This window comes from Pelophylax lessonae, assembly GCF_965119305.1.
Source record: "Pelophylax lessonae genome assembly, chromosome: 3".
Classification (NCBI taxonomy): Eukaryota; Metazoa; Chordata; class Amphibia; order Anura; family Ranidae; genus Pelophylax; species Pelophylax lessonae.
This window is the reverse complement of record NC_138770.1, coordinates 306657775-306670080: the sequence shown is the minus strand read 5'-3', so window position 1 is coordinate 306670080 and position 12306 is coordinate 306657775. Positions and strand designations below refer to the sequence as shown.

General features: G+C 44.1%; 1 protein-coding gene across 1 annotated transcript in view; it reads right to left on the bottom strand.

Moving 5' to 3' along the window:
• The window catches only part of LOC309550509 (uncharacterized protein), a gene marked incomplete at its 5' end in the record, with an annotated part of 187921 nt that overhangs the window by 77004 nt on the left and 98611 nt on the right, over positions 1-12306 (bottom strand). Inside the window, 3 exons of the mRNA XM_082250873.1 lie at positions 6656-6781; positions 8846-8968; positions 12011-12133. Of these exons, the coding sequence (XP_082106999.1) occupies positions 6656-6781; positions 8846-8968; positions 12011-12133 (372 nt within the window). The remainder of the gene's footprint in view (positions 1-6655; positions 6782-8845; positions 8969-12010; positions 12134-12306) is intronic.

Here is a 12306-nt window from a genome sequence, read left to right as displayed (position 1 = left end):
TATTCAAACAGTAATATATTCCGTAAAAACTTCAATTAAGTGCAAGTGCAAGGTATAAAGGTGCCTGCAAAAAGATTGGAAAGTGACTGGTGCAATAATTATATGAGCAATAAATAATATTTAACATGCAATATTAATGTGCTAAAAAATATGGTGCTATATAAAGTGAGCTGTTCCACTCATACCACGTGTTGATATGGGGAATAAAAAAGTGCCAACAGAGCCAAATAGAAAAAAGTTATTTTTTAAAATACAGCTTGCAATGTCTAATAAGGAAAGATCCAGTAGAAAAGTCTATATCATGTGCGGTGACTTCAAAAAGCAATAAAAGTGACAGCACTCGGAACAAACCGACACTCAGGTGAAAAGGTGACCCCGTGGTGGGTGGTAAGGTGCTGGGATTCCTTTGGTAAAATTGCACACTTACCAGAGACACCCACCCCACACAGGGGTATAGAGCGGGTGTTTTTTATGGGTCTGGCAGCCTAGCGGTATCCTCCTATCCCTGGATGGAGGGCGTGTGCCGAGGATCAGGCTGGTCCTGGTGTGGATGTACCCTAGGATGGTCCCCTGTGTGCCTTCCTGCCTAGGTGTGTTCCGAGGGATCCACTCAGCTCCACTCCCGATATTTAAACCAGAAAATAAATGATGGACATAGCGTAATTCCGCAATATGCTTTATTGAGCAAAAATGAAAAGGTACTCACATTGAACAGGAAAAAAACGAGCGTAACTGTATTGTCCGAGCGCTTGCGATCCAAGCCTCGTTCCCGTGTAGGTTTACCGGAAATGACTTGACACGCTGACAGCTTCACCTGAGTGTCGGTTTGTTCCGAGTGCTGTCACTTTTATTGCTTTTTGAAGTCACCGCACATGATATAGACTTTTCTACTGGATCTTTCCTTATTAGACATTGCAAGCTGTATTTTAAAAAATAACTTTTTTCTATTTGGCTCTGTTGGCACTTTTTTATTCCCCATATCAACACGTGGTATGAGTGGAACAGCTCACTTTATATAGCACCATATTTTTTAGCACATTAATATTGCATGTTAAATATTATTTATTGCTCATATAATTATTGCACCAGTCACTTTCCAATCTTTTTGCAGGCACCTTTATACCTTGCACTTGCACTTAATTGAAGTTTTTACGGAATATATTACTGTTTGAATATTACACATTATTGTTTTTAGCTTAACCGCTTGCCGCCCGCCCGCCGTCATATGACGGCGGAGCGGTGCGACCATTATCCTGGGCCGCCGTCATATGACGGCGGCACTTTAAGCAGGGCAGGCGCGCGATCGCGTGCGCGCCGCCCTGCACTGCCGGTGTCGGGGTGTCCCCGGGACACCCCCCGTCACCGGCAGGGGGGAAACAGCCAATGGGCGTGGCTGTTTCCCACGTGATCGGCTGTGTTCCAATGACACAGCCGATCACAATGAAGGCGCCCACAAGATGACCGCGCATGCGCGATCGGGAGCGCGCAGCGCGGTCATGTCAGTGGCACTGTGTTCCGCAGGAACACAGCTGTCACCGGCGGTAGTAAACAGTCACTGACAGTGACTGTTTACTATGTGATCGGCTGTGAATCCATTCACAGCCGATCACAAAATGTAAACAAAGAGCAGTAACTCAGTGTTACTAGCTCTTCTCTCCTCATACAGCTTCCAGTATGAGGGGAGCAGAGCTAGAAACATTGAGTTACTGCTCTGTGTACCTGTAAAAGTAAAAATCACACTAATAAAGGTCCCCACACACAGTCCTCAGCCCCCCCCCCAATGTCACCTGTCACCCAACAGTCACCTCATCAGTGCCCAGAAATTGACACCCATAACGTTCACATGTGAGCGTAGCGATCGCAGGCAGAATCACTGCGATTCTGCCCGCGATCCGGAAATCATTGCAAATCGCGGGACGCCTGTGCGTTGCCCCTGATTTGCAATAGCACCCCAAACGCTGTGCGATGTTGCCGCCATTTCCGCCTGCCGAATCGCGGTAACATCACGCAAACATCGCATGATGCCCAAAAAAGGTACAAGAGTTTCTTTGGAGCGCCATGCGTTGTTTGCGCGATGTTACCGCGATTCGGCAGGCGGAAATGGTGGCAACATCGCACAGCGTTTGGGGTGCTATTGCAAATCACGGGCAACGCACAGGAGTCCAGCGATTTGCAATGATTTCTGGATCACGGGCAGAATCGCAGTGATTCTGCCCATGATCGCTACACTCACATGTGAACATAGCCTAAAGTTCACCGGTCACCAGAGACTGCCATCAGTGCCACCGTGCACCATCGCCCGTCACCTGTCACCCATCAGTGACCATCGCCCGTCACCTGTCACCCCATCAATCACCGTCACCTGTCACACCATCAGTCATCGTCACCTGTCACCCCATCAGTCATCGTCACTTGACACCCCATCAGTGATCGTCACTTGTCACCCCATCAATCATCGTCACATGTCACCCCGTCAGTGATTGTCATCTGTCACCCCATCAATCATCGTCACCTGTCACCCCATCAATCATCGTCACCTTTCACCTCATCAATCATCATCACCTGTCACCTCATCAATCATCGTCACCTGTCACCCCATCAGTCATCGTCACCTGTCACCCCATCAGTCATTGTCACCTGTCACCCCATCAGTCATCGTCACCTGTCACCCCATCAGTCATCGTCACCTGTCACCCCGTCAGTCATCGTCACCTGTTTGCCATATACATGCAATCACTTACTGACTGCCTAACGACTATATGCGTCGGCCATTAAAAGCTAAATACTGGGGTTATGGCAGCAGATAGCCCCCATAACCCCGGTATTTTTTGAAACGGCGGGCGGTCGGCTTTCAGATAAGGGTGGTCCCAGTGGCGGATTCGCCGCAGAATTACCCTTACGGTGCAGGGGAAGAGGTGCCCCCCCCCCCCTCCTGCCACGTCCCAGATGTTTTCCCAGCTTACCGGACCCGCCGGCAGCGGGGAAAACTATCCGGTCCCGGATCCTCAGAGACAGGAAGTCGAGTGAGGGTAAAATGGCCCTCATTCAACTCTATGGTCTTGGAGGACCGGAGCTACGTCAAAAGACGTTGCCTAGCAACCGGTTTAAAGGGCCGCTTTTTTTTTTTTGCTTTTTTTTTTTCCTCTTTCAACAATTTTTTTTTTTTTTTTTCTTTTTTAGTGTAGTTGTGAGGTGTGAGGTCTTTTTGACCCCAGATCTCACAATAAAGAGGACCTGTCATGCCTATTTCTATTACAAGGGATGTTTACATTCCTTGTAATAGGAATAAAAATGATCAAAACATTTTTTTTTTTAAACTGTGTAAAAATAAAAAAATAATAAATAAAATAAATAGGAAAAAAAAAAAAAAATTAAAGCGCCCTGTCCCCGTTAGCTCGCACGCAGAAGCAAACGCATACGCAAGTCCCGCCCACATATGTAAGCGGTGTTCAAACCATACATGTGAGGTATCGCCGCGATCGTTAGAGCGAGTGCAATAATTTGAGCCCTAGACCTCCTCTGTAACTCTAAGCTAGTAACCTGCAGAAATTTTTAAAATGTTGCCTATGGGGATTTTTAAGTACCAATGTTTGGCACCATTCTGTGAGCATGCGCAATTTTGAAGCATGACATGTTGGGTATCTAATTACTCGGCGTAACATTATCTTTCACAGTATGGAAAAAAATTGGGCTAAATTTACTGTTTTCTTATTTTTTAGTTCAAAAAAGTGAATTTTTTTCAAAAAAATCGCATTTGGAAGACTGCTGCGCAAATATGGTGTGATAAAAAATATTGCAACGATCTCCATTTTATTCTCTAGGGTCTCTGCTAAAAAAAAATATATAATGTTTGGGGGTTAAAAGTAGTTTTCTAGCAAAAAAAATGATTTTAGCTTGTAAACACCAAGTGTCAAAAATAGGCCCAGTCTTAAAGTGGATAAATGGACAACTTTGTGTAAAGCGCTACTTGGATGTGAGGCCTATGTATGTGGCCAGGCTGTGAAAAAGTGTTACACATGTGGTATCGCCATACTCAGGAGGAATAGCAGAATGTATTTTGGGGTGCAAGTTTTGCTATGTACATGCAATGTGTTAGAAATATTGCATAAATGGACAGCTTTGTGTAAAAAAAATGTGTTTTCATTTTCTTTCCACATTTTCCAAAAACTTGTGGAAAAAAATGACATATTCAAAAGACTCATTATGCCTCAAAAATTATACGTTGGGCTGTTTGCTTTCCAAAATTGGGTCATTTTATGGGGGTTTCCATTGTCCTGGTGCTCCAGGACCTTCAAAAGTGTGATAGGTTGTCAGGAAATTATATGTGTAATTTGTGCTCCTAGAATGCCGGACGCTGCTACTTGGATGTTAGGCCTCTGTATGTGGCCAGGCTGTGAAAAAGTCTCACACATGTGGTATCGCCATACTCAGGAGGAGTAGTAGAATGTGTTTTGGGGTGTAGTTGCAAGTATACATGTGCTGTGTGAGAGAAATAACCTGTTAATACGGCAATTTGTAAAAAAATAAAAATAAAAAAAAATAAATCTTCACTTTGCAAAGCATTGTGGGAAAAAATTACAACTTCAAAAAACTCATCATGCCCCTTATTAAATGCCTTGGAATGTCTACTTTCCAAAAAGGGGTCATTTGGGGGGTATTTGTACTTTCCTGACCTTTTAGTGTCTCAAGAAATGAGATAGGCCTTCAGTACATCAGGTGTGATCAAGTGTGATCAATTTTCAATGATTCGCACCATAGCTTGTGGACTCTATAACTTTCACAAAGACCAAATAATATACACTTATTTGGGGTTTTTTTACCAAAGATAAGTAGCAGTATAAATTTTGGCCAAAATGTGTGAAGAAAAATTACTAATTTGCAAAATTTTATGACAGAAACAAAGAAAAATGCGTTTTTTCACGATATTTTCAGTCTTTTTTTATTTATAGCACAAAAAATAAAAAACCCAGTATTGATCAAATACCATCAAAAGAAAGCTCTATTTGTGTGAAAAAAAGGACACAATTTTTGTATGGGTACAGTGTTGCATGACTGAGTAATTCTCAGTCAAAGTGTGAGAGCGCTGAAAGCTGAAAATCGGTCTGGGCAGGAAGGGGGTGAAAGTGCACTGTAGGCAAGTGGTTAAAGCACTTTGTATCACAGTTTATTATATTTCTATTATATCTAAATCATATAGGCAGCGCCATCACCCCTATTCCTTTTTACACAGCCATTATTGTCTAAACCGCTGGCAACAAAAGTGAGTGCATCCCTAAGTGAAAATATCCAAATTGGGCCCAATTAGCCATTTTCCCTCCCCGGTGTCATGTGACTCGTTAGTGTTACAAGGTCTCAGGTGTGAATGGGGAGCAGATGTGTTAAAGTTAGTGTTATTCCTCTCACTCTCTCATACTGGTCACTGGATGTTGAACATGGCACGTCATGGCAAAAAATAATTGTTGCTCTACATAAAGATGGCCTAGGCTATAAAAAGATTGCCAAGACCCTGAAACTGAGCTGCAGCACGGTGGCCAAGACCATACAGTGGTTTAGCAGGACACGTTCCACTCAGAACACTCAAAAATGTGAGGGGTGTACTCCCTTTGGTGAATTACTATACTTTGTATTATTAGTCTTGCAGCATATTTATTAAATATTTATTAATGCATACTATTTATAGTTTAAGTGGTTACAAATATTAGGTGTATTGCTGAAATGACTTTTTCCAACTTACAAGGGGCCCAGTACTATTACATCTGATGAGATAATTAAGCTAATATTGCACATAATTATATCACTATATTATTTCATAAAGGAAATGTAAAGTTTCCTTAAAGTTATCAACTTTCCACATGTAAAGTGAACAACTCCTGTGGCTAATTTTGTGTGTTAAAAATAGAGATAAATCAGATTACCCAATGCACAGCACCTTGCATAATGTAAATATATCACACAACCCTGGCCTAAAGGGATAGTAAATGCAGAAGGTTTTTATATCTTAATGCATTCAAGGCATTAAGAGGAAAAAAAAAAAAAAAAACCTTCTGTGTACAGCAGCCCCCCTCAGTCCCCAAATACTTACCTGAGCCCATCTTTATCCTGTGATGTTGAAGGAGTGTCTCAGCTGCCCCCTCCTCATTGACTGAGACAGCAATGCGGAGCGATTGGCTCCAGCTGCTGTCAATCAAATCCAATCAGCTAATCAGGTGAGAGAGGGGGCGGGGCCCGGGTCACAGACCCGTTCCTGAATGGACACAGCTAGCTGTGACCCAGCTCGGGTGCCCCAAAGCAAGCTGCTTGCTGTGGGGGCACTCAACAGGAGGAAGGGGCCAGGAGAGCCAAAGAGGGACCCGAGAAGAGGAGGATGTGAGACACTCTGTGCAAAACCAACTGTTTTATAATATAATATGTTTGTTATTAAAAAATAAATAAAAAAATGAGAATTTACAATTACTTTAACCATGAAAATATGTGACTATCATAAATCATAAAAAGTATCCCAAATATCAGCACAGATTCAAGGTAGTCACCATCCAATAACCAACAGAACTTTGGATCTAGACAGAAAATTCTGGACAGACGTTTCTCCATTTTTTTACCTGCTTAATTATCTATGCTTACATTATCTGAAACAAATACTATTGTGGTAACTTACCTGTGCAGATAACACCATTCCCTGTGTAGTTTGCCATGCATTCACACAAGAAAGATCCAGCCACATTGGTGCAGATGGCATGCTCAGAACAGTTGTTTAGTGCAGAAGAAAGACATTCATCAATATCTGCCAAAAACATTACATATTTTATAATTTAATATGCAGCATACTGTAACAGTATGTTTATCAGATTATTATTTTTATTATATAGGATATATATAGCGCCAACAGTTTACGCAGCACTTTACAATATAAAAGGGAGACAGTACAGTTACAATACAATAAAATAAAGAGGGTTAAGAGGGCCCAGCTCATGAGAGCTTACAATCTAAGAGGGTGGGGCAAGTGGTTCAAAAGGTTATAACTGTGAGGGAGGAGGTGAAGTAATAAACGATTAGTTGGAGGCGTTATATGCTTCCCTGAAGAGGTGAGTTTTCAGGGATCACCTACGTCTCAGTATTTAAGTATCAATGTTTACAGCAAGCACATTTATATAACAATTTTAACTTTGTTATTTAGCTAATAAACTGCTCTCACAGAATGATCTTTGTATCCTTCAAAATTTAGTCCAACCTTTTCCAGACATGCAGATTTAACAGTTTCTACTTACAGCTAGTACCAATGCATTTGCATTCTTACCAGTGGCATATCATCCATGTGTGCAGGGTGTTCACTACATATGGGCCCCGAGGGTGGGGGGCCCACTGTGCACTGATCCACCCTGCACGCATGGATGATACATCCGGGGCTGTCAGGAATGATTGGTGCAGCGGTGGGGGCCCATCTTTTCATCCAGAGGGCCCCAGGCGCTGCATTGAAGGAAGGGGGGGGTGGGGTGCCGCTGCTGCTGACAAGTAATAGTGATATCACTGCTGCTGTGGCCAGGCCAGCACGCCTTGAGAGATGATGGGGAAACCAGTGCAGTGACAGCTCAGCCAAGTAAACAAAAAGTGGCAGCAAAGGAAGACTTCCACCACTGGCCTCCTCTGCTAAGCTCTGCAATAGATGGGTCATCAGTCAGAGCCTGAAGTTTTCTTTTGCTTTTAGCTTTTTGTGAGAACATCTAAACTATCACTGCACTGGCATCCTTTCACACTAGAAAAATCAGCCGAGAAGAAAAGCGAGAGGATGATGGTCCTTCTAACCAGGATTCCATATGGATAAAGCAGCCAGGTAAGGAGCACAAGTGCACCTCCCCCACTGACTGACAGTGCCCCCCATTCTGCCACCACTAAGCACCAAGACCCCCCATCTTCCCTACTAAGCACTAGGACCCCCGACTCTCCCTAATAAGCACCAGAACTCCCTATCTCTCCCACTAAGCACCAAGGCCCCCACTCTATCTCTCCCCACTAAGCACCAGGACCCCCCATCTCTCCCCACTAAGCACCAGGACTCATCAACTCCTCCTACTAAGCACCAGAACTCCCTCAATCGCCTCCCCCCTCTAAGCAGCAAGACCCCATCTCTCCCTACTAAGTATCAGGACCCCCCCCCCACACTTAGCACCAGGACCCCCCACTGGGCACCAATACCCCTCCATCTCTACGCACTAAGCACCAGAGCCCCCAACTCTCTCCACTAAGCACCAGGATCCCCCCATTTCCCCCCACTATGCACCAGGACCCTCATCTCTCCCCACTATGCACCACGGACCCCCTTCTATCCTCACTATGCATCAGGACCCCTAATCTCTCCCCACTAAGAATCAGGACCCCAATCTCCCCTGACTGAGCACCAGCGCTCCCTTTTTTCAGGGTCAAGGGTAGGGTTGGGGGCCCCATCAGATAGGCTGCAGGGGACCCCAAGATTTCTAACAAATGCCCTGCTGTAACTGCCCCCCTCCATTGCACCAATCGCCCCCAACTGTCCCCCTGTGTCTTTTTCTGTCCCCTCTGTGTCCTCCCTTGGCCCCCCCCGTCCTTCTCTTCTGACACTGTGCATTGCTCTACTGACACAGTGCACTGCCCTACTGACACCATTCCCTGGCCCCCAAAAAGTATTTTGAAAACATGAAAAAAAAAAAGAATACAAAGAAAATGATTTGTGTGGCACCCTCTAAGGTAGGTGCGAGTGAGAGAGTATAGTTTTTGGCTCTGTCTGCCGATCAGAGGAGCAGCAGGCAAATCTATATTGCTTTCTGCCTACCAGAGAGAAGGATCTGTGAGTTAGTTAGTAAATTATACATACCTGCGCAGCTCTCATTGACTGATTGGTAACCTTGCTGACAACTGCAATTATAGCTGCCTTCTGTGTTTATACAACTTCTTCCAGCACCTTTACAGTACTCTGGCGAGGCACATTCATCAACATCTTCAACACAAAAAAAACATCAGTCAAGCTTTGAATGGCAATCAACAAACTACAGCATCTACTAAAGATTACATCAATGGGGGTGGGGGGGGGGGGTTATGTCTATAGAACAGAATTTAATTTCACAACTGAAACATTGGTTAGCCACCATTCTTTTGTTCCCTTTCATGCTTCTAGGGAATTAAAAAAAAGAATGAAAGAAAAGGTTCATTGGTTTGCATGGACAACAGAGACAAGCAGAGTTTACCTGATTCATTATAATGTACAGGAGCAAACAGCATTTATACAGTTGCAGTGCTTAACTGGTAAATCACTATTTTGCTATTTCTAGCCTAAATTAGGAGCCTCTGAATGCTCCTAATGATTTTTCTTCTCTTATTTTATTATCTAGAAAAGGATTTCCCCCATTCAGGTGTAATTTTTTATTATAAGTTGCTTCCTCAAATTTACAACTTGGTCATTCCCAGGCCCACCTGCCTCAGTGATGTCACTGGGGGGGCAGATGGGGGTCATGGCCCTCGCAACATTATACTGCGCCCCCCCCCAACAGGATCCAACGTCCTCCTCTGGGATGGCGGGTTGGTAAACCTGGATTGTGGGATCCCGACCCACCATCCTCAAGCATTACTGTGGCGAACAGAATGGGCACTAGAGGAAGCAGAGCCAATGGTTCCTGTATAGTTCTGGTTCTTGTCACAGGCGGAGTGATATCAAATGTACAGGAGTGATACAGGAAGCATTGACTCTGCTCTCTACTGCAGCCACATGCTTCCTCCAGTGCCGCTCCTGCCACACTCTGTTGGTGTCTCAGAGGAGCCAGCAGTCCCAGCCAGCAGTACCCACCAGGAGTAGCAGCCAGAAGTACCAGCCAGCAGTATCTACCAGCAGTCCCAATCAGCAGTAACAGCCAGCAGTACCCACCAGAATTAAAAGCCAGCAGGACCCACCAGCAGTACCTGCCAGCAGTACCAGCTAGCAGTACCAGCCAGCAGTACCCACCAGTAGTACCAGCCAGGAGTACCCACCAGCAGTGCCAGCCAGCAGTACCTGCCAGAAGTACCCACCAGCAGTACCCGCCAGTAGTACCCAACAGTACCCACCAGTAGTGCCAGCCAGCAGTTCAAACCAGCAGTACCCACCAGAAGTACAAACCAGCAAAACCCACCAGCAGTACCTGCCAGCAATACATGCCAGCAGTACCAGCCAGCAATACCAGCCAGCAGCAACTGCCAGCAGTACCCACCAGCAGTACCAGCCCTGGAGGACAGCCAGCAGCAGCAGCCACCAGTCATACCCACCTGAGGGACAGCAGCAGCCAGCTATACCTGCAGGAATCCTGAAGAAGAAGTGAACATTCAGATCAGTTGAGGTGTAGGTAAACCGCAGTGCATCCATGTGAAAGCAGCCTTAGGCTCCTTTCACACCATCAGTCCGATTGGGTCCACCTGTCTGTTTTTCAGGTGAACCCAATCTGACCCTCCATTCACCTCTAAAGAGTGGCAGATGTAAACGTACTTGTGTCCATTTATTCCTGCATATCTCCAATCCGATCAACCTAAAAAAACAGAAGGGGATTCATCCCCTTCTTAGGCGGATCAGATCGGAAGGCCCATAGAGTAGAGTGTGCTGTGTCCATGTCTGCTCTGCATATGGTGAGTGGACACAGACCTGTCATCTGCCCGCTTCACTTATTGTGGCCCACGATCAGTTACCAAGTCGCTAAAGTGGCCCTCAATACTCAAAAGTTTGGGCACCCCTGCTGTAGGGGCATGAGTCCCAGATGGAGAGGTGTGCTGTAGTAGCCTTCCCCCTTAGTTTTGCCATGGTGTGGGGCAGAACGAAGGAGTCACAGATGGAGAGGTGCGCTGTACTGTAACGCATCAGGAGACCCTCAGAGAAATCATAAAGATCTTCCATGAAGTTGATAAAAGTGTTAAGACTGCTGCCACTGTCACGGCTGGCCTTAACACTTTCATCACTGTGGTTGGTAGATCCCACTATTCTTCCCTACCTCCTCCATGCTAAGAACATGGCATGAATACTAGGCTTTATTACTGTGTAAACTGGCAATAATACTAGGCTTTATTACTGCATAAACTGACATCAATACTATGCTTTATTACTGCGTAAACTGGCACTAATACTAGGTTTTATTACTGCATAAACTGGCACCAATTCTAGATTTTAATACTGCATAAACTGGCACCAATACTAGGCTTTATTACTGTGTAAATTGGCACTAATACTAGGTTTTATTACTGCATAAACTGGCACCAATACTAGGGGTTATGAAATGTGTAAACTGGCACCAATACTAGGGGCCATTACTGCATAAACTGGCACCATTACTAGGGGTTACTACTGCGTAAACTGGCACCAATACTAGGGGCGTAAACTGTTTGCTGAAATTGCTTTAAACTTTAAAGAAAAGCTTTTAAGAGTTTTTCTCTTTCTCAGACCTGAAGCAATACCTAAAGATAAAAGGAAAACTCTTGAAAGGTTGTCTTTTAAGTGTTAGGTTAGTACAATAAAAAGGTGTCATTGCATACTGCATTACTCTCGTATTGTATATTGTAACCTTATATATATATATATATACTTTTTTCATTTTTTTTTCAGTGGCATGATACAGTGGTGAAAATTATTAGTGCCCCCCCCTCCTACATATTGTTCCTAGAGTCGCCACTGACCTGCCTATATTTCACTATTTAGTGAGAGAGTTCTTTGTGGCCAATAAAGCACATTTAGTAAAAAGTGGGATGGTAGATGAGGCCCAGTTAAGACAGACCGGGCTCGGAATCCAAAAACAAAGAAGTCAAGCATGTTGTTATAGAGTAAGGGTGCACAGACAAGATTTTAAAACTTTTGTCTCCATGTGCTCAGAAGACTTTATCAGATAATTCATGTGCAATTCAGTACATACAGGTAAACACAGTCCAAGGCTTTAAAACTAAAAAGACACATTCTTCGACTTTATGTTTGCTACTGGGACTTGGAAAAAGTTGACAGGGGAATATCCAAAACCATCTAAACAATACGTACCTTTACAAGTTCCATTCATCAATGTAAATCCATCATTGCAGTGGCATTCATAGCTGCCAACGGTATTGTTACAGGAAGCATGTGCTCCACAAATGGAAGCATTTGTTTGGCACTCATTAATATCTGAAAAATTATATAGAATTTAAGATTTAATACAAATAGAAATATAACTAGGGATGACAAAAGAGGTGTTTATAAGAGGATAACAAGGCCAGAACTAAGGCAATAAATGAAAATGAAAACAATTGTAATCATTTATGATTGCTGCTTTGAAAACCTACATAATCTTGTGTAAG